Here is a 22,027-nt window from a genome sequence, read left to right as displayed (position 1 = left end):
GGCATTTTTCTCTACAATCAAAACTTATAATACAGTTCTAAAATGAGTTAAAAGTTAGGAATGTACACTTGATCTACTTAAAAACCAAGGCAACTTTTAGCATCAGATTATCATGTAGATCAACAAGACTAGTCTTTGTAAACTATGCCTACTTAACTTTTTAAACATTGGAAAACATGACCTAGACTTATACTATATGATCTATGAATGATCCAACTACCTAAATAAAGAGTCATCTGATCTTTTGTTAATATAACGGCTATAATGATAATTGTACCCACAATGCACATAACCCCGCGGCTGCTTCCACTTCGCAATTACATTGGAACAGAGTAAATACAAGATCATTGTTTGTTGTGTGGGTTGACCCAAGATGATTGGCTGGGATTATATAAATACATCTTAAGGAAAAAATGCAATGTCTTGTGTTTTGAACAAATGCAGATTAAGTTCAAAACTAGATTTATTCATGTAAACATATTTTTTTAATTGTTAATATCACATTTAATTGTTACTGTTAATTTACATCCGCTCAGATTCTTTTTTTTTCAGTGTAACATTAGTAAGTTGTCAAAAAACCGGAGAGAAACTGCTAACGGGGCATCCAGAACCACGTCAGGCCTGTCTTTTTTAATGCCAATAGCAGCGGACCACCAACGTTTTAAAGATATATGTCAATGGGGTTAACAGCGAAAATGAGCATCATGGCGAGCGGACATTTTCGAGCGAGAGATAAAATAATTGTTAAATAATTATTACAATATTTTTGGTTCATTATAAGACTGGACATCATGGGAAACACTGTAGCTACAGAAGTAATACAACCACAGTTTTGAGTTACCATCTTCTGAAGTTAGTAGCTATGTGTTGTGAGAGAGTTCTAAATGGCGTTGGCATTCAAGTTAGTCAACTAGCTACAGTATCTATCTAAGACAGCACCAGACAAACTAATCCAGTACAAATTGGTGCATAACAATTCAGAATGCAGGAAATGAAGTGTTTTACACAACAACAACAAAAAAACTGGGTGCATACCACCAAGCCTGGGAGAAAAAAAATCTAGGGGAAACACTGCCTGTGAATACACAAGATCTTTATTACAACTGTGCTACAGCAACATCAGTCTTACACAGTCACAACTCACGCTCCAGCTGTTTGGTCACTAGCACCAACTGGCAATGATGCGGTAAAACAAGTCTTTTTTTCCGATAAGGAGATTAAAAGCGGAAATCAAGCTTTCTGAGATCTACCACACACTTCTCTGACCTGACCACATCCTCTTTTCTCTTCTTCTCTCCTTTAGTTCTATAGTTCTTCTCCCTCCGCTTGTTGTCTCAGACGAGAGGCGAGTTAGGTGATGTAGATACGGTGGAAGTCGTTAGCGCCGAAGGCGGCATTGCACTTAGGGCACTTCCTCTGCCTGGTGTCGTAGCGCGTCTTCAGACACTCGTAGCAGAACACGTGGAAGCACTTGGTGAGCACAGTCTCCTTGTCCCGTGTGTTGCAGCAGGGGCAGCGCAGCTTGGCCTTGGCGACAGACGACACATGAGGTTTGAGGTTATTTTACAGTCGCTGAGTGATTTCCAATGATGTCAAAACATTCCCAAATGACAGAAGGTCAAATAGCCTTGTCTAAGCCTTAAGCAATAAAACAATACAGATAATATGAGTTAAAGTGCAGAGATTAGAAATCAGATGCCGTTTGCACTTGGAAATGTTAGGGGATGAAATTTGGCCATAGTTTACATTGTAAATATGCACATGTCTGTGAATTTCACTTCAAATTCAAATCCCTCCCTTGAACCAACAATTAATGTAGCGAGTAGCATGTTGGCTAGCGGCTTTATGGCGATAAAGAATATTGCAGAAGGGAGAGATTAAAAAATAAAATCGGTCACCTCTACAACCAAACCCTCTATTGCACTCTTTTTTCCCCTATATTTCTCTCCTTAACAATAGAGAATGTTGTATAGTGTAGTTCACCTTATACTGGTTGATCTCCTCCTGTAGGATCTCGTCAGCGTCTGTGTACACCTCCACCTTCTTCTGTTTCTCCAGTTTCCGCCTGAGCCTGGACAGATCCTCCTGTGAACAGGAAGACACAAGAGCTACAGCTACATCCCGTCTTAAACCTACCAACTGTTAACATTCAAACTGTTCATAGTGTGTTCACTGAACTACTATTTCAGTATCACACATGGACAGACTTGTATCTTTGTATGTATGTATGTATATGTGTGTGTGTGTGTGTGTGTGTGTGTGTGTGTGCGCGTGCGTGTGTGTGTGTGTGTGTATGTATGTATGTATGTACATATATGTGTGTGTGTGTGTATGTATGTACGTACGTACATATATGTGTGTGTGTGTGTGTGTCCGTGTGTGAATGGATGTGTGCAGGGTACCTGAGCTCTCTTCAGGTTGCCGCTCTCCCTTTCGCGGGCCGTGCGGTTCTCTGCCACGGACACCTGGATCTCCTTCAGCTTGGCCTGGGTGTGCTCCAGCTGCACCTTCAGGTCCTCAGCCAGCTGGGCCGCCTCCACAGCCTGGTTCCCACACAACCAGACCACACACAGACACACACACACACACAGACAGACACACACACACACACACAGACAGACGCACACAAAGACAATACACAGTAAAACCACTACACTGGATTGCTGAATCTCCTGCCTAGCATCGCCATCCTGATAAGGTGAGCTCACATTCTGCTCTCCATGGATCAGGGTGGACTTCTCTCCATCGACACAGATTTCCATAAATTACAAAATAAACGGGCCAATCAGGGACTGTGTTCTGCCCCCCTGATTGGTTCCCGTAGTTGATACACGAAAATGAAATACCAGACCATCCTGATCTAGCGAGCTCACTTTCACATGGCCTAACGCAGATCGGAGAGAAACTGAAAGTGAACTCCGATCTGCGGAGTTCCTGAGCCAAACTCAGGAAGTTAAGGCGGGTGGAAGAGGTAGTAGAAGAATGGAAGAGTGGAGACAAGGAAAGTCTGTGCGCATGCGTGCTGGAGCAAGTGGGGAAGCTATTTAGTTTCTAAAGACGTTTCTAAAGATCATATTACAGAGGCATGTGAAAAACCACAACAAGCCCTCGCTCTATGTAAGCACAACTAGCAATTCATAAAGACAGATTGATGAAAACCGTTTCGCGGCAGAAAATAGATTTTTTTAGAAGCTGCATTCTCAGTGCCCCGTCCGCCGCCATTACATGGATATACTGGCTCGCGCTGGATTTTAAATTTCTTCTACAGGCCTCCGGATTAGACCAAAGTTCTCTCGGTGAGTCAAACGTCTTATAATATGCCGTAAATAAGGTCCAGGTTGTCAAAAACGAGCATTCTCCTTTAAAGAGGCCAAGTACAGGTTTAGCAAGGCAGTGAAGGAGGCTAAATGATGCTTCTCTGAGAAACTACAACATCAGTTCTCAAGAGGGGAACACGTCCTCTGTCTGGAAAGGCCTGAGACAGATCAACTACAACCCCCCACCCAACTGCCCCAGCAGCCCAGCTCCCATTCTAACCCAGGCCCAGACCAGACCCCCCCACAGCTGCCCGGCTGATGGTGGTCCTTTTCTACACCTCCGTCATTGAGTCCCTCCTCACCTCCTCCATCACCATCTGGTATTCTGCCATTACAGCCAAGGACAAGGCAAGACCGCAGCACGTCATCCGATCCGCTGAGAAGGTGATCGGCTGCAACCTGCCCTCCCTCCCGGTCCAACCTGCCCTCCCTCCCGGTCCAACCTGCCCTCCCTCCTGGTCCAACCTGCCCTCCCTCCCGGTCCAACCTGCCCTCCCTCCCGGTCCAACCTGCCCTCCCTCCCGGTCCAACCTGCCCTCCCTCCCGGTCCTGCACAACTCCGGGACCCTGAAGCGGGCCAGGAAGATTGCGGCCGACCCTTCTCATAATCTCTTGGTGCTGGGAGGATGCGGTCCATCAGGACCATGTCTGCATGCCAGAGGCAGTTTCTTCTCCACGGCCATCAACCTCTTCAACAAGGATCGTGCCCCCGCTTTGAGCGCCCCCACCTCACCACGGACCCTACACATTACACTCTGCATACACTGACAGCACTACTTTTGTATATTGTTCTTCTCTCTTAGCTTATCCTTCTTTTTTTTTGCACTAGCATTTTGTACTCGCCCTTTGCGCTGTCCTGTCTCGTCTCTGCACCCTGTCCAATGATGTCTCAATGTTAGCCGCTCCAAAATGTAAGTTCTTCTAAGTTGACCCATGCTGCACCCCTCCACCGAGTTTCATGAAAATTGGTCTGGTAGTTTTAACGTAATCCTGCTAACGGATGAAGAGACAAACAAACAAACCAACACACAGCACCGAAAACATTGCCGCTCGCCGAGCACTGCCGCTGGGGCGGAGGTAAAAAAAATAAATATCTGGCCACACACGGTTTGCCAAGAGCTTTTTGGAGAGAGGTTGTCGTTGCTCTCTGGTGGTCGGTCAGAAGTATTACACAAAAACAGAAAAATGATTTGTGGATCCGCCCTGTGATTTGGATCCTCTCCAAAATATACCAGGTTCCTCCTTGGCCCATGCTTCTCCACTCCACTGAGTTTCATGAACATTTGGTCTGGTAGTTTCTACATAATCCTAACTAGCTCAGTCACAGAATCACTCACAGACACATGCCGTCACACACGCCACCTGAGCTGTCGCTGGGGAGGAGGTAAATATCATAGGGGAAGGACAGCAGTGTTGTTCTTCCGTACCTTCCTCTTGTTTAGTTCTAGTGCTTGTGTTCGGAGTCCCAGCTCCTTTTCCAGAGCAGCCAATGAGCACTGGAGGATGCCCTCCTTCTCCTCCAGCTTCTGGACAACCAATAATTGAGCATCAACCTGTGACGGACAGAAACGGGAACCAATCACAACATGTTTTCATTGGCACAGTTACAGACGGTAACCAATCAGAACAATTACACACTGGTAGGTTGATCACTGTGCTAGATCATAATCACGTATTTGACAATTTCGCATAATATAATATATAATATATTATACAGTTGTGGTCAAAAGTTTACATACACTTGTAAAGAACATGTATGTCATGGCAGTCATTTCCAATAAATAAATACAATATTTTTCTGTGAGTGATTGGAGCACATACTTCTTTGTCACAAAAAATCATGATGTTTGGTTCTGTTATGAATTTATTATGGGTCTTCTGAAAATGTTGGGTTTAAGTCAGGACTTTGGGAAGGCCATTCTAAAACCTTAATTCTAGTCTGATTTAGCCATTCCTTTACCACTTTTGATGTGTGCTTGGGGTCATTGTCCTGCTGGAACACCATCGACCTTCTGGCCGATCATTTTAGGTTATCCTGAAGAATTTGGAGGTAATCCTCCATCATTATTCAATTTACTTTCTGTAAAGCACCAGTTCCATTGGCATCATCAAAACAGGCCCAGAGCAGAATACCATCACCACCATGCTTGACAGTAGGCATGGTGTTCTTGGGGTTAAAGGCCTTACCTTGTGTCCTCCCAACATAGGCTATGATAGCTTGCGTTTTCCTCCTGATCGTGGCAGTGATACAACTGTGCCATGCACTTTACACTTACAAACAATTGTTTGCACAGTGGATATTGGGCCTGTTTGGGCTAAAGATTCTAAAGATTGTATCAAATGAGGCCTATTTAAATTGGCTCAAAGAAGTCATCAGCTGTAGTCAATCATAATCACTCACAAGAAGTTAAGAGGCCATGCCACAAAGCTAATTTGATTGGCAAAACTTTCTACATCACCAAAATTGATAATTCATGTTGCTGTATGTATAGTTTTGACCCAACAGATTTGGTTACATTTTCGGTAGACCCATAATAAATTCATAAAAGAACCAAACTTCATGAATGTTTTTGTAAAGAAGTATGTGCTCCAATCACTATCACAGAAACATAAGGGTTGTAGAAATTATTGGAAACTCAAGACTGCCATGACACATGTTATTTACAAGTGTCTGTAAACCTTTGACCACAACTGTAGTCAAGTTCCTATGTTCAAATATATACATTTGTGAACATTCAGTAAACTTTGCATGTTGCTATGCTATGGAAATAAAAGCTACACACACAGCTACAAGCGTCCCATCTGTCTGAGCCTCTCGTCTCACCTGGGTCTTGAAGCTCAGCACCTGGTCTGCCAGCTCCTCCTTCTCCTCCCTCAGAAGCTTGTAGATCTGGTTGGACTTGATCCTCTCGCTCATCAGTTTGAAGTTGGCGTCGTCCTTCTCCCTGAGCTGCTGCATCAGACGGCTGTTCTGCTCCTGCATGTCCTCGAAGGCCTGGCCCGTCACATCCATCTCACTCAGCAGGGCTTCCTCTTCCTGGACACAGAGAGAGAGAGGGACAGAGACAGGGATTGGATGGATGGATGGATGGATGGATGGATGATTGATTGATTGATTGATTGATTGATTGATTGATTGATTGATTGATTGATTGATTGATTGATTGATTGATTGATTGATTGATTGATTGATTGGATGATTGGATGGATGATTGATTGATTGATTGATTGATTGATTGATTGATTGATTGATTGATTGATTGATTGATTGATTGATTGATTGATTGGATGGATGGGTGGATGGAGTTGCTTGAAAGTATGTGAACCACTTGAGCAGTTTAGAGTTCTGTTGTTTTACCATGTTTTTCTTATTTTATCATCACCAGTGTTCTATGAAATATCAGGTTTATGTTTATCAATCGCATGTACTTGTTTAGAGGAAATTGTGTGAGTAGCCCAAAAACTAGATGAAACATGGAATTAGTGTATGTGCAAAAGTACGCGAACCCCCAGCCGCATTGGTTAAGTCAAGTAGGTAACAGATTCAGGTGAAACACATTTGCGTGCTTAATTAATCAACTAAGCAGACCAATCAAATGAGACATCCTTAGGAAAAGGGTTGGGCAACACAGATTAAAAGAGAGGAAACCAACCAAACCACTGTAGTGCCAAGGTGTACTCACACAGATCAACAATGGCGAGAGGAAAGGAGATATCCGAGGACGTCAGGAAGAATCAAATCAAACTTTATTTGTATAGCGCATTTCATACACAGAGGCAACACAATGCCCTTTCCAGAGAGCAATGGGGGGATGGACATAGGTCCTACCCCTACATATTCCAGAGGGAAGCAAAAACAGTTCACCCAAGGGCCGAAAAAGTGAGCTGTAAAAATTCTTCCCTGACCTCTCTCAATGAGATGATCAAGCAAGCTCTTGGAAAATGTCTATTGGCTAAGAAGGTACTGACAGCCTATCAGTCTGGGGAAAGCTATAAGACCATCTCCAAAAGATTACAGCTCCTTCCATCTACTGTAAGACAAATCATTTACAAATGGAGGGCATTCAACATGACTGCAACTCTGCCTAGAAGTGGACGCCTATCAAAACGATCACCAAGAAGCACCAGAAAAATAATAAATCAGGTAAATGCCAACCCACACATCACGTCTGGAGAGTTGCAGACCTCTCTGGCAGCATCTAGGGTAAATATACATGCGTCTACAATCACACAAACATTGAACAGACATGACTTTCATGCCAGAAGGAAGAAGGAAGCCTCTGCTCTCAAGAAAGATCAAAGCTGCCTGTCTCAACTTTGCCAGAGAGCACTTGGACAAACCAGATGCCTTCTGGAAGTCCATTCTCTGGACCGATGAGTCCAAGATAGAATTGGTCACAATCAAAACCACCATGCTTGGAGAAAAGCCAACACTGCATACCAAGAGAAGAACCTCCTCCCAACAGTGAAGCATGGTGATGGAAATCTGAAGGTCTGCTTTTCTGCTTCCGGACCTGGCGACATCACGGACATTCTGTCTATGTGAAAAATTTGTTTTTTTTCCAGCGGATATCTTAGTTAATACAAGAAGATTGATCCAGGAGAGCTGTTTTGAGTTGTGATATTCCGTTTGGGAACTGCATGTGATTGCTGGTGCATAGTAGGGTAGGCGCAGGGTGGAGGGGAGAGGGGAACCTGCCTTCATTCCTCTGCTATATCAGTCTTAAGTCTCCTTTTACTGCACAACAAATAGCTACAGTAACAGCCTAGGTCTAAACTAATGATTGGCCTGTCCTATATTAATCACAAGGCAGGTGAGTGGTCTGTCCTATATTAATCACCAGGCAGGTGAGTGGTCTGTCCTATATTAATCACCAGGCAGGTGAGTGGTCTGTCCTATATTAATCACCAGGCAGGTGAGTGGCCTGTCCTATATTAATCACCAGGCAGGTGAGTGGTCTGTCCTATATTAATCACCAGGCAGGTGAGTGGCCTGTCCTATATTAATCACCAGGCAGGTGAGTGGTCTGTCCTATATTAATCACCAGGCAGGTGAGTGGTCTGTCCTATATTAATCACCAGGCAGGTGAGTGGTCTGTCCTATATTAATCACCAGGCAGGTGAGTGGTCTGTCCTATATTAATCACCAGGCAGGTGAGTGGTCTGTCCTATATTAATCACCAGGCAGGTGAGTGGTCTGTCCTATATTAATCACCAGGCAGGTGAGTGGCCTGTCCTATATTAATCACCAGGCAGGTGAGTGGTCTGTCCTATATTAACCACCAGGCAGGTGAGTGGTCTGTCCTATATTAATCACCAGGCAGGTGAGTGGTCTGTCCTATATTAATCACCAGGCAGGTGAGTGGCCTGTCCTATATTAATCACCAGGCAGGTGAGTGGTCTGTCCTATATTAATCACCAGGCAGGTGAGTGGTCTGTCCTATATTAATCACCAGGCAGGTGAGTGGTCTTAGCCCACCAGCGCATCTTGTCAGTGGAGCAAAAAACCGACTGCTCGACTTAAGGGTCTCCGATGGATGATTCGACTCGTTGACTTTCAGGGGGCAGCCGTGGTTTCATGTTTAGTTATTATTCACCCTAGTTTGCGTCAGTGCGATAAAATCTCAAAACATGGTAGACAGTTTCAGAGTGAAAGCCAGAAATGCATCTATACTTTGTTATCACCCCAAATTAATGGATAAAATCTTAACCCCCATGTGTACCTCACACAAAATCCTTTACCGGAGGTTTTGTCACTGAAAATTCCTTATGAGATGCCATTATAGGTCCCCCTCATAGCTCAAATCACTGAGTAATAAGTGAAGCATTGAAGCATTTCATTGTACATGTACATGTATCTCGTCTTTATGACAAATAAAGACCCTTGAACAAGATCTTTGTGTGTGTGTGTGTGTGTGTGTGTGTGTGTGTGTGTGTGTGTGTGTGCGTGTGCGTGTGCGCGTACCTGTTTAGTAGCAGTGAGCTTCTTCTGCAGGTGGTCTATGGTCTCCTCTGCCACGCGTATCTTCCTCAGGGCGTCCTCGTCAGCCAGCTTCTTACTCTCCTTCCTCTCCCTCTCCTCCAGCTCTCGAACCCGTAGCCTCAGCTCATCCACCTGGGAGGAGACCATACATGTGTAACTCAAGCTCTTCTAATTCACTGCAACAGGTCTGGAACAACTTGTCACTACATCAATAATCTCATGTTGATTCACAGTCTGAGAGACACGTTCTACGTGGCTTTGAGGCAAGGTGCTCACAAGGTCAAGCAAAGAGGACAGACCTCAGCTTTAGACTTGCGCTCCGCCGCCATGAGCTGCACTTTGTCTCTCTGCTCCTTGGGGGCAGATTTGTACATGTCCAGCAGCAGCTTCATCTCCTTCTGGGACTCCTGGGCCTTCCTGCGTCGGCAGAGATGAGAGAGAAAGGTGGAGGAGTTAAGCGGAAAGGGGATGGAGGAGAGAGGTGCTTCGTTGTCAAGCCAAGTCACAGATGACAAGTCAGAAATCACATTTGGAATTCAATGCTGTTCATCTGCGAGAGAGTGTGTGTATCGTGTGCGTTGCGTTGTTGCCGAGCCAGAATAAACGGAGCCTACTTCAGTTCGGCCCTCAGCATCTTCAGCGTGTCCGAGTCTTTCCTCTTCAGCTCCTCGCTGCGCTGCCGCTCCCTCTCTCGCTCCCGCTCGCGCTCCCTCTCGGCCTCCCTCTCTCTCTCCCGGCTCCGTTGTCTCTCCAGCTCCTTCCTCCGCTCCTCCTCCTCCTCCTGGTCTTCGTCCTCCTCTTTCTTCACGTCCAGGCCTCCTTCGTTCGACGTCTCCTCCAGCAGCAGGACCCCGGCCTCGCCACTCTGGCACCGCAACTGCGCGGCGGGCCAAAGAGAGACAAGAATATTGCGCGTTCTACTAAATGTGTTCAACTATAACTTTCTATAACTATACTGTTCAGGGAACTAAACTAATTTGACTAATTTAGGGACTTAGCATGCTAACTTAGGCTAACTAAGAGGAGTCTATCGGCCCCCGGTGGATTTGACACGCTTTCACAGGCCAGAGTGGCAGCCTACCTTGTTGATCTCCATCTGCGTTTCTCTCAGCTTGCGTTTGTAGCGCTGAACGTCGCCTTTCAGCTGGTGGTTGTGGTTCTGCAGGCTGCTGATTAAGTGGCGCATCTCTCTGTTGATGGGCCCTGGGAAAGACGAGATCGATAAACAGGAGAGACGTCGATAAGCAAGAAATCAACAAGGGGAGGAAGTCTCATTGTCACACATTCGCATCTGACTCAGAGAGGCTGAACTCCTGAACCAACGGATTCAAAGGGGTGAGCAATATCCGTAATGATGAAACGAGGGTGCTGCTCACTGGGGGCGTGAGAGTGGCGAATCCTGGCATCAGAATGACGTCATAATGACATCATAATGACGGCAGGATTCACCACAGGATTCAGCACTCTCACGCCCCCGGGGAGCAGCATCCTCGCTTCCTGTAACTCAGAAGAACTAGCGCAGGTGCATCCTGTGGTACCCGTTCTACAGAAGACTTTTTGTCTTACACTAATAAGCTAACCCACAGCAATGGGGTGAGGTGCAAGTGTAATGGAGTATATGAAAATGCATGTTTGATGGCTAGAGATATTGGCCCCCCAAATCATTTTACAGCATTTATTCTCGTGAATATGTAGGCTTCACAACCACCATTACAGGCAATACCACACATGCTTGCTGTCCTGTACTACTGTACATGACTGCAGCGCCCTCTGGATCATAGGCGGTATACTAAGTTCTTCAACAGACAGAGACACCGACCTCCCTCCCTCCCTCCCTCCCTCGCCCCCCTACTTGCCTACCTGCTTACAGTACCTACCGAATCTCTCATGACAATGAAAATTGGCACTTAAGAGTAAAGTCTTGGATGGAAGTCTTAAGGGGGCGTGCCCTGGTCCGGCTGGAGAGGGCCATTGGACAACTAGGGGCCAGAGAGCTGTGGGATGACCAGGGGCACAGACCTCGGGGGCCGGGGGCTATCGCCATCTTATGCTGGGGAGGGTTGGAAGGGCAGCCTGACCAACAGGTGTCGTCAGAGGGCGGGACGGCTTCGGGGAGATGATGATGATGATGATGATGTTACCTGCTTGCTCATTGGCCGCCAGGTTCTGTTCAAACTCAATCCTCAGCATCTCGTACTCCTTGCGGACCTGGGCCAGTGTGTCCTCCAGCTGGATGACCTCGGTGCGCAGCTTCTTCTGGAGCGATAGCTCGTCACTCTGAGAGGACCAGATACAGGAACACATTAGTTCATGACAGTCTCATATCTCAAAAGGCCTAGGACAGGTGAAGCGTAATTCCTGGAATCTCAGGTAATAAATGAGAAAGAGCTGAAGTAACAGTTTTCACTTGATGTCATCTCTTACTCTTGAGGGTTTGGATCGCTCTACAAAAGTATCTTGAATAGTGCTTTAAAACTTTGTGTATTCACTGGTTGAGGAGCCAGTTCCCAAACTGGCACACATAAGTACTACCCCGCTATTTAATGATGCTAGGACTAGGAGAAAAGAAATCCATATAAACAGTGAACCTATCTGCAAAGGGCTAATATACACAGCTAATATGGTGTGATAAACAAGCTACTGTAATAAGGTGCAGTGTAGGTGAGCCCCTATTAGGCAACTTCATATGGCGTAACTTTGAAAATGAACGATGAGTGGAAACGGTAACCATATCACCACAGCTGTAGGCTACTTGGCCATTGTAGAGCGCGCGTCCCGTATTTTCAAAGACGTGCGAATCACAATGACAGAGAATATTGGATCTGTCCGCTTAGATGACAGTCACCCTGGCAGATATCCCATTCATATCTGATTTATTTCCACATATGATGAAACCGATCTAAGAAAATCTGATTACATGTGCATTTTCCTGCTTGCAGCCTTAGACTCTTGGGAGACTAGATGCACAGATTAGCTGTCCAGTGACCACAGGTCAACCGTGTGTGTGTGTGTGTGTGTGTGTGTGTGTGTGTGTGTGTGTGTGTGTGTCCATCCTGACCTCCATGTGTTCTATCTGTCGGAGGTGTGCGTTCTTGGCCGTGAGCAGCAGGGCGCGGGCCTCGTCCAGCTGAGTCTTCACCCCCAGGGACTCGTTATAGAGCAGGGAGAACTGCGACTGCAGGCACTTGTACTCCGGAGTCTCTTTCACAACCTCCTCCGGAATGTTCCGCAGGTCAATCTGACAGGGGAGAGGAGCAAGACAGGAGAACAGAGAGAGAAGGAGGAGGGGTTAGATATACTGCACTGCATGACAAGATCATAAGGAACTAGAAAATTGCATTTCCTGCAGAAAATGTGTGTGAATGCTGAGCAGCTGAATGGAATAGCAAAAGCATTGCTGAAAATGCATGAATGTGAAAAATCTGAAATGTCAAAGGCATCACACCTGAACGGCTGAAAATCCTGGAAGCTGAAAAGCCTGGAGGCTGAAAAACCTTGAAGCTTAGCTGAACTGTGAAACTGGCAGAATTGGAAGCTGAAGTGCATTACATACAGAAGCCATTCCATTCTAAAAAAAAAAAACATTGAAAAAGCTGAATATTTTAAAAAGTATAAAATATATACAAAATCTGAAATGTACCCCATAATGACCGTAAAGGGCTGAACATGTTGATAGTTGAATGGTTTCTGTAGCTCAAAGTATGAAGGAGTTGAAGGCTGAAGAAGGTTTCAAAACTCCCCCATTGACTTCCATTCAAAAAAAATGTTGAAAAAGCTGAATATTTTAAAAAGTATAAAAGGTAAAGTATAAAAGAAAGAAGTCCCATCGTGTCCTTAACAAGCTGAACATTTTGATACTTCAATGGTTTCAGTAGCTCAAAGTATGAATGAGCTAGATAGAGCCAAAATACGTACGGAAGAAGAATAAAATAAAGAACTGGATAACAATAGTGTGAATGCTGACACAGCATTCCCACTAATGATCAAACAGTTATATAAAGCATAAGTCACACAATATAAAGACTTGGAGGCTGACTGACTGCTTAAGACACGATATAGTTTAAGATCCCTCCTCCCTTGTGAGAGAGAGCTGTACCTTCAGTTTCTCACTCTCCCTCACCGCCTCCTGCAGCTCCAGCTGCAGCTTCTCCAGGTCCGCCATGCGGCTGTTGGCCAGCTCCTGGTTCTGCTCCAGCTCTGCATTCAGACTCTCAAACTAATACAATAATGGATTGAATAAAACAGAACACATTGTTTATTGTACTCTGTAATATTCAGCGAACTGACACGCAGGTGTATGGTGGACTATGAACAAAGTGAATGTAGATTAACTCACCTTCTGTATGTTGAGGGTGATCTGTCCTCCAGGTAAACCTCCAGAGCTGCCCGTGGCGTAGTAACCAGAGTTCAACTACACAAAACATAGGTGTGTTACAGTTAGCTAGGAACACAGTGACAGTAAACACTGCACACCAATATATGACCTCTACGGTTGGCATCCTTTAATATAAATGGTAAATGGTAAACGGACTGCACTTATATAGCGCTATTATCCAAAGCACTTTACAATGAAGGCCTCTCATTCACCCATTCACACACCAATGGCGGCAGCTGCCATGCAAGGTGCTAGCCTGCTCATCGGGAGCAATTTGGAGTTCTATCTCTTGCCCGAGGACACTTCAACACGTCGTGAGGAGGAGCCGGGATTTGAACCACCGACCCTACGATCATTGGACGACCCGCTCTACCGCCTAAGCTACAGCCGCCCTCGGATAATAATGTACTAGTTCTGATTCCCGTTGGAGCAATCAGTAATTGGCCATTTAGTCCATTATAAGCCCGACACCTCGCCAGAACCCGAGATACGGGTATCGGAACTGGGCGGCAAACAGAATGGGGAAATGTATAATGGGGAAAAGTCCCAACTGAATGGTGGTCAATGGGCGGTTATTCTCTGAGCTTGGAACGACACTGATCGACTGAAAACTCGAAGCTCGAAAGCACATTGCTAGATTCTGTAGGCCAAGAGGAGTCCAATGATATCCACCTGTTGACATTTGGTCGATTTTACTGACCGCTAGATCAAAACATTTTCATGCAACTGTTCTGATCGCTAACGTTGTTAGCATAAGTTAATGATTTAGAACATGGCGAAAATTAGGATTGCGACTAAGACCGGTCTGAATGATGGCTTGGTTTGTAGCTACTATTGTACAGGGTGGATAGAACACACAACTTTTAAGTGACTGGAGTAGAACATTGCGGACATATTGTGTTTGGTAAGTCCTGTCTGAATGATAGCTTAGTTTGGCTAACATTAGCAAGCAAGCTAGTATCCTTTGCAGTATCAGCATAGCTCCCGGACAGACAGTGAAGGGGGCGGATTTTAAATAAATTTATGAATTGGCTAATGTTAACACAAAATACTCCTCCGGAGCCGCCCCTCCTATCATAATGCGGCGATTCACCGAGTTTTTTTCTGCTCCTCTTTCCGCCCCCCCCCCCCAAGATGCCCATGTTGCCCATGCCTAAATACGCCACTGGCTGGCTTGACTTGGGTGAAGTAGATATATACGCCGGCACAGCGCATTATGATAGGATAACAATTTTGTGTTAAAATTAGACAAATCATAAATTAATTAAAAATCCGCCCCCTTCACTGTCTGTCCAGGAGCTATGCGGATACTGCGAAGGAAAATGCAAAGATAGATACGGGATACAGAGACCTCTTCTTTATTATGTAGGATATTCACACATGTACGGACAAAGCTCAACAAACACACAGCTGACATTGCTAGCAGGTTCTGGTGCCTTATCCTTAACGAGTCACTGATGTGTAACATCAGAGAAAAGCCCTGTCGCACACACACCGAACCACACACCAACACCCACATATGACAGGCACGCACACGTGCAACACACACACACACACACACACCTGCTCCAGGGCCTCGGCCAGATGTTTGTTGATCTTCTGCTCCCTCTTGCGGAGCTTCTCGATGTCCCACTGTAGGTCCTCCACAGCGGTCTCCATCTCGGACACCTTGGTCTCGGAGCTTGTCACTTTGTCCACCAGCTCATTGTACTACAATATGACATGTTAGCACAAAGCTGAAAGACACCATGGCACTGTAGGGATTCTATTTAAAAATCACTTGCTCACCATTACTCGTTCTTTCTCTCTCGCACTGCCTTTCTCAAACACACACACACACACACACACATTTGAATTCTTTATTTAGGTCCGAATTTTTAAAATACATTGCAGGGGTACAAATATAGTTCCATTGCTATCATGTTGATGGGTCATTTAACAAGTGTCACATTTTACAGATATGAGCAAGCATCTAAGATGTACAAAATATGCATGTAGGCATATTTTGTACATCTGGATGGTATTATATATGATAATGATGTACAGTAAGCATACAGTGAAACAGACACACAGGCACACAAACACACATACACAGGCACACACACACAGGGGGTACGGAGAACATACCTCCATGGACATCTTGTGGTGTCGGCCCTGCAGAGAGGAGGCCTGGTCCTGCAGTCTGCCGTTCTCCTCCAGCAGAGCGCGGCTCAGAGTCAGGGTCTCCGACTGGCTATCGTCCTCACAGGCTACCAAGCACAACAACACAGTGATCAGGCAGATACACGCTACCAACCACAACAACACGCTTCTCACACGCTACCAACCACAACAACACGCTTCTCACACGCTAACAACCACAACAACACGCTTCTCACATGCTACCAACCACAACAACACGCTTCTCACATGCTACCAACCACAACAGGCTTCTCACACGCTACCAACCACAACAACACGCTTCTCACATGCTACCAATCACAACAACACGCTTCTCACACGCTACCAACCACAACAACACGCTTCTCACATGCTACCAACCACAACAACACGCTTCTCACATGCTACCAATCAGAACAACACGCTTCTCACACGCTACCAACCACAACAACACGCTTCTCACATGCTACCAACCACAACAACACGCTTCTCACATGCTACCAACCACAACAACACGCTTCTCACATGCTACCAACCACAACAACACGCTTCTCACATGCTACCAACCACAACAACACGCTTCTCACACGCTACCAACCACAACACGCTTCTCACATGCTACCAACCACAACAACACAGTTCTCACACGCTCCCAACCACAACAACACGCTTCTCACATGCTACCAATCACAACACACTTCTCACATGCTACCAATCACAACACACTTCTCACATGCTACCAATCACAACACGCTTCTCACACGCTACCAACCATAACAGGCTTCTCACACGCTACCAACCACAACAACATGCTTCACACGCTACGAACCACAACAACACGCTTCTCACACGCTACCAACCACAACAACACGCTTCTCACAGGCTACCAACCACAACAACACGCTTCTCACACGCTACCAACCACAACAACACGCTTCTCACACACTACCAACCACAACAACACGCTTCTCACACGCTACCAACCACAACACGCTTCTCACATGCTACCAACCACAACAACACGCTTCTCACACGCTACCAACCACAACACACCTCTCAAATGCTACCAATCACAACAACACAGCTCTCAAACGCTACCAACCACAACAACACAGCTTCTCACTGTTCCAGCCACAACACAGCGTTCACACACTACCAACCACAACAACATGTTTCTAACACAACACAACACAGTTCTCACACGCTACCAAGCACAACACACTTCTCACACGCTACCAACACAACACACTTCTCACACGCTACCAACACAACACACTTCTCACACGCTACCAACCACAACAACATGTTTCTAACACAACCACAACACACTTCTCACACGCTACCAACACAACACACTTCTCACACGCTACCAAGCACAATACACTTCTCACACGCTACCAACACACACTTCTCACACGCTACCAACACACACTTCTCACACGCTACCAAGCACAACACACTTCTCACTCTACCAACACAACACACTTCTCACACGCTACCAACACAACACACTTCTCACACGCTACCAACACAACACACTTCTCACATGCTACCAACCACAACACACTTCTCACACACTACCAACACAACACACTTCTCACACGCTACCAACACAACACACTTCTCACACACTACCAACACAACACACTTCTCACACGCTACCAAGCACAACACACTTCTCACACGCTACCAACACAACACACTTCTCACACGCTACCAACACAACACACTTCTCACACGCTACCAACACAACACACTTCTCACACGCTACCAACACAACACACTTCTCACACTCTACCAACACAACACACTTCTCACACTCTACCAACACAACACACTTCTCACACGCTACCAACACAACACACTTCTCACACGCTACCAACACAACACACTTCTCACACGCTACCAACACAACACACTTCTCACACGCTACCAACACAACACACTTCTCACTCTACCAACACAACACACTTCTCACACGCTACCAACACAACACACAACACACTTCTCACACGCTACCAACACAACACACTTCTCACACGCTACCAACACAACACACTTCTCACACTCTACCAACACAACACACTTCTCACACGCTACCAACACAACACACTTCTCACACGCTACCAACACAACACACTTCTCACACGCTACCAACACAACACACTTCTCACACGCTACCAAGCACAACACACTTCTCACACTCTACCAACACAACACACTTCTCACACGCTACCAAGCACAACACACTTCTCACACTCTACCAACACAACACACTTCTCACACTCTACCAACACAACACACTTCTCACACGCTACCAACACAACACACTTCTCACACGCTACCAACACAACACACTTCTCACTCTACCAACACAACAACACAGCTCTTGCACTACCAACACTAGGTAACACCGCAGCCAACATTTTACAAGCGTCCGCTTCGTTCCGTGTGTGCGCATCATTGAACAGTTAAATTTGAACGGCTTTCTAAGAACATTCGAAAATTGTTGGCATTAAACATGAACAGACATGGCGACGAGGGTATTTGTAGGCCTTCTTAATGCCGCTTCTGTGAAGTTTAAAATAGGTTTTGCAAAGTTCGAGAAGGACAGTGAGACAAAGCTGAGGGCTGATCGCTAGACTCACATTATGTGATGAGTGAAATCGGATGCCATATTAAAGGCCTGTCACTGCATGCATGCACGGAGCGAGCGGAGCAGTTTGTAACTTCATCACTAAGTATTGATAACATGCTTAGTATTTTACAAATTACGTTTTTTTATTTGATGAACGTGGGCGCTGATACGCGAAAATGAACTAAATGGGCTTTTAAAAACCAACACGATGGTAGACAAGTAATGCAACTGTGTATGACCGGTGTATCTCCAAACACAGAGTAACACCAGTAACACCAATAACCGCGGCAACCATAAACAACATGCTTCTCAGGCAGATACAGAACAGTCTGTAGGTCAGTCAACAGGGCTGCGTTCCGAATCGCATACTTCTACTTCTTACTACCAGTACCTACTACAGCTGCCCTTAGAAAGTATGTACTTTGCAAGCAGTAGGCATCCAATTGGGACATACTACCTTGTCATAACATTGCGCCTTGAAATTTGCCCACATCCGTCGCTGTCCATAACGCGACATTCGTTTACAGCTGTCATGACTCGCACATGTGATGCACATTTCTGCTGCGCACAGGATTGTGGGTCAGAATAGCCAGAAAAGCCTGCTGGCTTGCATACTGCAAAATACGACCGGATGTAGTAGTATTTTTGCCATACTGCATGTGGCATACTATGTATTGGGACATACTACATCCTGTTTTGGCATACTATATAGTAGGGTAGTATGCGATTCGGAACGCAGCTCAGGACTGCAGCATAAGTAGTACCATCCAGCAGTAACAAAAACCCATTTGAGAGTCAAAAATATGTTTTGCCAGAGGTTCACACAGCGTCTACTGTGCTCAATCATTGGCGATGATGACTGTGACAGAGTCAGCCTACCTGTGGACTGAACCTGGGAGCAGAGGTCGTCTATGCAGCTGTGCAGCCGGTCAAAGGCGCAAACCATGCAGGCGACGGCCTCCTTGCTGAACTGCATCCTGTCCTGCAGCTGCAGACTGAGCTCCTCCTCGCTGCTGTGGTCCAGGATGGCCAGGAAGGCCTTGGCGCTCTCACTGAGGGGCGGCAGAGGGGGAGGAGCATCTGTAGACCGGAAGGGGACAGCGACTTAGAATCAATGACACACATCATAACATTCTTAGGCATAGCAAAGTAATTGTGGGGTAGCATTATAGGATCTTGCTTTATGGGTCATACAGAGAATGTGAAAGAGGTCACATCACCTTGAATAAGAGAATTCAAAGAGGAGATAGGGGGCAGAGAACAGAATCGGTGGTTAGTCTGGTTACCTGCTGTTGAGTCCTGGGGCGGCTCCACAGGTGTTTCCTCGGGCCGGTCAGAGGGCGGGGGCTGAGGCTGCTCATCCTCCTCGTTCTCTGGTTCTGGGAGAGGGGGTGGGGGCAGGGCGGGCGGTGGAGGGATCATGCCGCCATCCTCCTCTATGGGGGTGGATGGAGGCATGGGGGCAGAGGGAGTGGCAGGGGCCGGTGGAGGGGCAGGTGCTTCGGGTTCGATACGCTGGCGCAGGACATGAACATCCTCTTCCAACTATCAGTCAGGGTGAGAGGAAGTGGTTGGGGTTCCATTTTAGGAAAACAGAGAAAATGCATACCATAGTCTTGGTGAGGTGCCGGTAACGGGTGAAATATACTGGAAAAAGCGTCTTGAGACTTTTACAAAGGCCGCTAGGCCAAAACGTTGTCCGTTTGATTAAATCCTCCAGCATTGAGCGCTTGAGTGTGGGGTTCCATTTTAACAATACAAATACATCAAAAGTTCATAAACCATGCGACAACCTACACATGGCACATTTATGTTTCTAGGCCATAATTCATCCCAAATAAAACACTATTTGAGAGTCAAGGTATATTACACTTCAGCAAAGAATGGTACCTATACAGAAATATCAACAACGCTTCACAGGTCTTGCTGTAAAGATCATGAGAGGTCTTATATTTGTTGTGTTCATGTTTTAACTTTTAGTTGTTGTTTTATTTTAGTGTTGTGAATGTATGGTGCTGTGTGTTGCAACACAAATAGCCTCTCTGAGGACAACTCTTTCTAAGACTTAGACTAAGAGGTACAGGTACCTCAGACCAGTAGCGGTTGACGATCAGCAGCGTGGTGTCGTCAGTGGCCTGCCTCTTCTCCAGCTTCTCAATCTTCTCCCGCAGTTCGTCCTCCATGGCCTGTCTCTGCTCCAGGCGCTCAGTCAGCTTCTTGTTTTTAAACTGGATTACCTTCATGTCCATCTCCTCCTGCAGGAGCACAGATAGAGATGTACAATGAACAGTTAAATATCAGTATCGGTTTTGTACAGTAGCAAACATTTAAGTGATTTGGCTGAGATGATGCCAGGGGACTACAGGTGTTTTAAGAGATACCAACAATGTTACTCACCGTTGATGACACCCCCCCTATGCGTATGGGCTCGATGAGTGTGGTAGTGGTCTTCTCCTCCTTCTTACTCTTCTTCTCGGGTGGGCCAGGTGGGCTGTCCCCACCTGAGGCTCGCTTACCTCCCGGTGTGCCGGACATCATGACTTCTGCAATAAAAGAGAGAGAGAGAGAGGAACACAACTGATGAGGGTGAAATAGATGATGATCTTAGCTGCCTATCTAGCTCTGGCTGATTACAAATGATTCTTCTAAAAGAGGATATGTGTGGTATTAGTGCATGGTGTTAGACTATACGACCCTTGCATTTCAGACTGATTAAGATAGCTAGCTAACAAGTTGGAGACAGTTTTGTTAGCTACAACCCAACTACCTTGCTTGCTAACTGACGTTACCAAAGAACTATAGCGGGAGATGCTAACTGCTAACTGGAACAAATCATATTCACATTGGTTGATTTAGCTACTTATTTATTTCCACTAAAATCCTCTCAATGCACCGTCCGTGCGTTAACACTAAATACTGCATTCAAGTGGGTGTATTTCTCACTATTTTAATCACAAACCTTCACCTGCATCAAGAGAAATTATACAACAGCCGATAGCAGGCAGCAGCTAACAGGAGATGACGACACACTTCCTTCTTCTTCTTTTTCTTCCTTCTCTTTTTCTTCTTCTTCTTCTTTGCATTACCGCCATCTTCTGGAGTTAAATCACTCCTACAGTCTCCAATCAGTCATTTTCCGGATCAGAATAGAGTCAGTTTTATTTGCCAGGCAGTTTTTACACATACAAGGAATTTGTTTTGATCAATTAGTGCATACCACTGATAGAGACGGTATTAGACAGGGTGCAAGGACAGATGGGAGAGTGCAAAGGAGTAAAATACAAAATACAATTCTTCCTGACGTCTACATCACTGTCTTAAGAGCGTTGAGCTCCAGGTTGTTTTGGCCACCTGTCTCCAACCTGTAGGTGGACTGGTCACCCTCAGAGATTAGTCCGATGAGGGCGGTGTCGTCCGCAAACTTCAGGAGCTTGACAGAATGGTGGCTGGAGGTGTAGTTCATGTACAGGGAGAAGAGTACAGGGAAAAGGACTCAGCCTTAGGAGGAATCGATGCCAATGGTCAGAGACTTGTTTTCCCAGCTTCACGCGCTG

At 45.8% G+C, this 22,027-nt stretch overlaps 1 protein-coding gene across 1 annotated transcript; it reads right to left on the bottom strand.

Moving 5' to 3' along the window:
* Positions 1-920: 920 nt before the first annotated feature.
* On the bottom strand, positions 921-21,477 carry rnf40 (ring finger protein 40). Its single transcript, XM_084456615.1, has 20 exons — positions 21,433-21,477; positions 20,871-21,016; positions 20,561-20,728; positions 19,760-20,018; positions 19,353-19,553; positions 15,803-15,924; positions 15,239-15,385; positions 13,637-13,711; positions 13,397-13,516; positions 12,359-12,538; positions 11,442-11,577; positions 10,382-10,503; positions 9,915-10,177; positions 9,600-9,717; positions 9,283-9,432; positions 6,142-6,354; positions 4,745-4,870; positions 2,403-2,543; positions 1,984-2,085; positions 921-1,527 (listed from the first exon to the last, which is right to left on the bottom strand). The coding sequence occupies exons 2-20, from the start codon at positions 21,009-21,011 to the stop codon at positions 1,351-1,353; spliced, it is 2,961 nt and encodes a 986-aa protein (XP_084312741.1). The 5' UTR covers positions 21,012-21,016; positions 21,433-21,477; the 3' UTR covers positions 921-1,350.
* Between the last annotated feature and the right edge of the window lie 550 nt (positions 21,478-22,027).

This window comes from Borostomias antarcticus, assembly GCF_949987555.1.
Source record: "Borostomias antarcticus genome assembly, chromosome: 22".
NCBI classification, from domain to species: Eukaryota; Metazoa; Chordata; class Actinopteri; order Stomiiformes; family Stomiidae; genus Borostomias; species Borostomias antarcticus.
The sequence above is the reverse complement of the archived record's forward strand: the minus strand, read 5'-3'. Positions and strand labels throughout refer to the sequence as shown.